The sequence below is a fragment of the Tupaia chinensis genome, unplaced genomic scaffold (genome assembly GCF_000334495.1).
Source record: "Tupaia chinensis unplaced genomic scaffold, TupChi_1.0 Scaffold144991_2, whole genome shotgun sequence".
NCBI lineage: Eukaryota > Metazoa > Chordata > Mammalia > Scandentia > Tupaiidae > Tupaia > Tupaia belangeri.
Window position 1 is genome coordinate 3,453,290 of NW_006204851.1, and position 4,822 is coordinate 3,458,111.

The 4,822-nt window shown below is 40.3% G+C and overlaps 1 protein-coding gene across 1 annotated transcript in view; it reads right to left on the bottom strand.

Moving 5' to 3' along the window:
- Positions 1–242: 242 nt before the first annotated feature.
- Positions 243–4,822, bottom strand: part of AMOT (angiomotin) — an 85,945-nt gene continuing 81,365 nt past the window's right edge. Inside the window, 3 exon segments of the mRNA XM_014583900.2 lie at positions 243–4,087; positions 4,446–4,703; positions 4,706–4,822. Coding sequence (XP_014439386.1) covers positions 3,990–4,087; positions 4,446–4,703; positions 4,706–4,822 — 473 coding nt within the window. The 3' untranslated portion in view covers positions 243–3,989.

Here is a 4,822-nt window from a genome sequence, read left to right on the forward strand (position 1 = left end):
TTTTAATATATGCTGCCTGACTATATAAAGAGACCGATTAGAGCATGTGGCCTGTGGCATTGTCTTAATACTTTATAATCTATAATCACATTCCATACTTCAAGCAAATGCAAATTCTGCTGCACATTGCCCTTGAAAGGCAATTTTTTTGCATAGTGAATTGAAAGTAATCACTGATACAGCACAAATAAAGCTTCTGTCGGGTAAACACCAAAGCATTTTCCACACGGTACTGCATTTTAAAATAGCTAACTTTATTGTCACTGAAAAGATAGGCACAAAGTGGATTTAAACCTGCTTAACTTTATTTGAACTAGCTCAGTTGATTACAGAATGGGGTCATAATCATTATGGGACCACATACATTTTAAATCAAAGATGATTCTTCTCTAGCCATCTGCCAACCCCAGCTATCCATTTTACAAACACATGCTATTAATCACAAGGGAAGCCAGAAGGAGGTTTGATGGCTCAATGTAATCCATCGTTGAAACCGGAAATAAAATAAACAAACTCCCAACACTTGTCATACTGATGATGGATGACACTTGGAAGATATATTTCCAAGGATGGTGGTGGGCTGAAATTAGTGGCAATTAGCCTGCAGCTGATGCCCTCCTTGAAAACATTTTCAGTAAGAATGCACACATTTTAAGTAACATGTTCCATGTGAATGAACAATCAAGATAACAAGAGATTGTATGGCTAACAGACATGAGAATATAATTTATCAGCATTAGTGCATATGTATACACCTTAAGCTGCCACAATACAAGTATTTAGGCTCTTTATTAAAAACAGTTTGCACAATCAATTTGTTCATTTCCCAACTGTTACACCCACCTGACAGTGAACCAACAAAAAGAGAACATGACAAGCCTGTCTGTATGTTTCCTGTGGCAGATGATGGCAGATAGTTCAGGTTCCTGTAATCCTGTTAACCTGATGCTCAAAAGCAGCATTGAAAGTAAATCCTTCATTCAAATAATAATCAAGATACATGATTTTAAAATAAAGCTTAAGCTACTTTTAATTAAAAAATTAATAAGAGTTTTCTATCAAGTAAAGTTTGTTCTAATGAAGTTTTTCTGTACATGGGATATTGGGGTACAACTGAATTAGAAGGTCCCCAGAGGCCACCAGGCAGTACAAGTTAAGACAAGGTCACTCTCCTGTCTTGAGGTGCCAATAAAATGCATAGATAGGTGGGAGTCCAGAAAGATCCCCCAAACATTGTATCCACACAATTGTGAAAAAGTGGCTAACTTGAGATTTCTCCCACAAACCTGAATTTTTAACATGACATCTAGTAGAGATGTTCTGAAAAGGCAGAATCTATCTTCTCCGTAAACATAATACACTGACATGGTCTTCTTCCATCTCCTAGATGTACACTGTTATTTTAGCAAATTACCAGGCATTGAAAATTGAGCAGAGACAAATTATCTCTGGTGTGAGAGGGCAGAGATGTTCTGGAAAGTTCAAAATAGTACTTAGTCAAGAACTTCCTCTGTTCCCCAAAACACATGGATCTTGAGATGGCTGCCACACAATGTGGAATGTACGACATTTGTCACCTTACAGAATGTAATAAAAATCATGGCTCCCAGACCCAGCAAAATTTCTGGCAATGTGTGATAACCATGAAAGAAGTAGATGAAAGGTTTATTTTAATTTAGTTATTTGGCTAGAAAGCAGCTCCCCTGAAGTTTGCTACTTACTGCTTCTACTATTTGAAGTTTCTTTTTTCTCCTTATTACTAAAAGGAAAAATGAATGAGTATTAACACAACTTTACTTTAAATTTCTATTTGGGATTCTCATTATAACTGAGGACTAATGTGGATTATCATTTCATTATAGAAAATGTGAAAAGATTGACTAGAAATCATGTCATACTCCCTCTAGTCTCTCCACATACACCTGGGCACACGCACAAAAAAAATTCCTTTGGGTGATAATTAGGAACTTAGTAAGTATTTAACTACTGTTAAACACACCATTCCTATACTCACAAAGCAACCTGTGGGATTATCTGAGACACCCAACCTCACAGTGAGAAATGAAGTGGAGTTGACTTCTTAGGAGGATGTTTCATGTGACTCAGTGTTGAAATGCGGGGTCAAGAAAATGAAACCTTGCACAAGGCACTATAGGAAGGGCAAGATAGAAATTCAGAACCCTGAACAAACTACTGAAGCCAAGGACATTTTAGAAAATAAATATACCCTAGACTGTGAAAATGTCTTTTCTTACAATAGGCTTGTTCAAATACATATAAAGGTTTTCCAGAATAAGCATGGTATTGGAAGAGTGGCCAGCTGTGCTGTGTGATCTTGAAAACGTCACTAAATCTCTGCAGGTCTCAGATTCCTAGTCACTCAAACAAGGGGGTAGGGTTAGATTGCTCAAGTTCCTTCCCACCACTATGGCTCAGGAAGTAATATATCAGGCCTAGTCTTCTATTAACCTGGTTTCTAACTAACACATTCCCAAACCTTTACCACCCACCCTTGCCTAACACCCCCACCCCCTTCATCCTACTATACCCCTGAAAACTGATCTTAATGCCACTGTAGACTTGTCATCTTAATGAAGGGCAGAGAGGTGACACAGGGCAGGCACCCATGGGAATTAGCTTCTCCCTGTGTCCTCAGAGGCAGCCCCAAGACAAGGCTTTGTGCCATCGCCTCTTTTGGCTCCTGCTTACATGTACATTTCCCACTGCTTCCCAAAGATATTCCAAGATGGAGTCACTAGCAGCGAGAAGAGGTAGTTGAGGATACTATCTTCTGCAATCACCTCTCCCCTGACTGCAGCACAGTACTTTGGACTTTTGATTTTATTCCCTTGGAGGTGATAGTCAAATACTCCTTTAAGACATATGCTAAGAATTTGGGAAAATGAAATGAGTTATTTCAAAGTGGTCACAGAAATCCAAAGCATTCAAACCTGTCAAGAGAAATATTTCTTCACTTTGCAAATGATTGGCAATTCGAGACTGGTGATCTGGTCAGTGAAATCTGTGCCATAGAAGAAATAAACACAAAGCCAATATTGTTTTTCTAAAAGGCAAGGGAGCTGAGTTCATGGCCACACAGAGATCACAAATGTCTGTACACAGTGTCTCATACAACTCTACATCAAGGCCTCTGATACCTAACTCCCAGAGAGGAAGTTATGCATCACTCAGTTAATGTACTCTCCTAGCATCTGAAAGCAATATATTAATTATCCAAATGCATAAATTACTCCAGAGTATACATATGAATGTATGAACCTCCAAGAGGGAACCAAAGGACTCCACTTCCAAAGCTCCACTGAAATGAAGATAAATGCAAACCCTGGGGCAGAAGAGCTGGGAAATCGAGAAGGAGAATAAGCTCCAGTGCCCATCTGCACCTTGATACTCTTGCTTTTCTCCAGCTTACATATCTCATTGCTCCTAAAACTACTCCTACTCCCTTTCATGAGCCTGAGGTGAGAGCTTTCTCTGGCTGCTATCTAGATGATAACTATATAAAACAGCAAACACTCAAATTCTTTCCAGCTTCTCACTTTCAAACTACATGTTACAGACTGTCTTCCACACATACTGTGCTCTTCATTAAAAAATGACCTGGAATATGGAAATTTGAAACAAATTTTAGCACATTAAAAACATCAATGTATAGCCACCTAATAGTTCCAGTATTTGCATAAATCCAAACAATCAACTTTAGAACACATTCTGATTAATATATAAATCTAAACAATCACCTTTAGAGCACATTCTAATTCATCTGTCTTTAAAGGTACTCCCTAAGTATACCAGAATAGACTGGAGTTCAGATGATATTATTTAAGCACTATATTATTTCAATAAAAAGTCCCTTTAAAAAATATCCCCTCCCCCCAACCCTTGTCCTCACCCTGAAAATAAGAACAAACAAAAGGGGAAAATGATTAAAAGCATTCTTGTTGATAAATTGCAGCTCTAGGTTTGGCCATTTAGATGAGATATTCCACCAACTCTGCATCTGGCTCTTGTCCCAGGATCTGAATGGGAGCCTTTCTTTCCAGAGTATTGGAGTGGAAAACAGGACCATCTAAATGGGAAAAAAAGGGGGTTAGACAACACTTATGGGCCCAGGAAAAACTCAGATTTCTAAGAAACACACAGCATTAGAGCCTTCATGAAGGCCAGGGCAAAGTGAGGCTTGCCTGCTACCACACCCCACCCACATTTACTTCTACAAGGAGAATGACCTCTACTCATGTCCCTTCCCATCGTGGTTGATGAGAATTCATTACAGACAAGTCTCTTCTCTTCCCTCCTCCATGAATCCCCTTTAAAACATGAAAACCTTAGTCCTAATAACCTACCCAGGCTAAAGAGCAGGCACAACAGATAAACCAGTATTTTTAAGGCAGAACTGAAAGCTACCTACTCCAGAGAATTATTACCTGTCTTGTCTGGATTGCAGGTCACACTTGGTATAGACAAACGAAGTGGTCCAGAAGTGGTAACCGGACTTGCAGGAACCTCAGCCTGAGCCAAAGCTGGAGTTGGAGTTGGAGTTGGAGGAGGAGCCAAAGCCGTAGCTTGAGTTGGTGCCTGAGTCTGAGCCGAAGCAGAAGCCTGAGCCGCTCCTGGAGTCGGAACTGGAACCATAGCTGGAGCTGGAACTGGAGCCGGAGCAGCTGGAGCAACCTGAACAGACCAGCGGCGGGCTCAGCAGCAGCAGAGGCAGCAGCTGGAATCTGAGCAGCAGTAGCTGGAGAAACAGCAGCAGCAATGGCAGCAGCAGTTGCTGGGGGCGAGACAACAGCAACAGCACAAG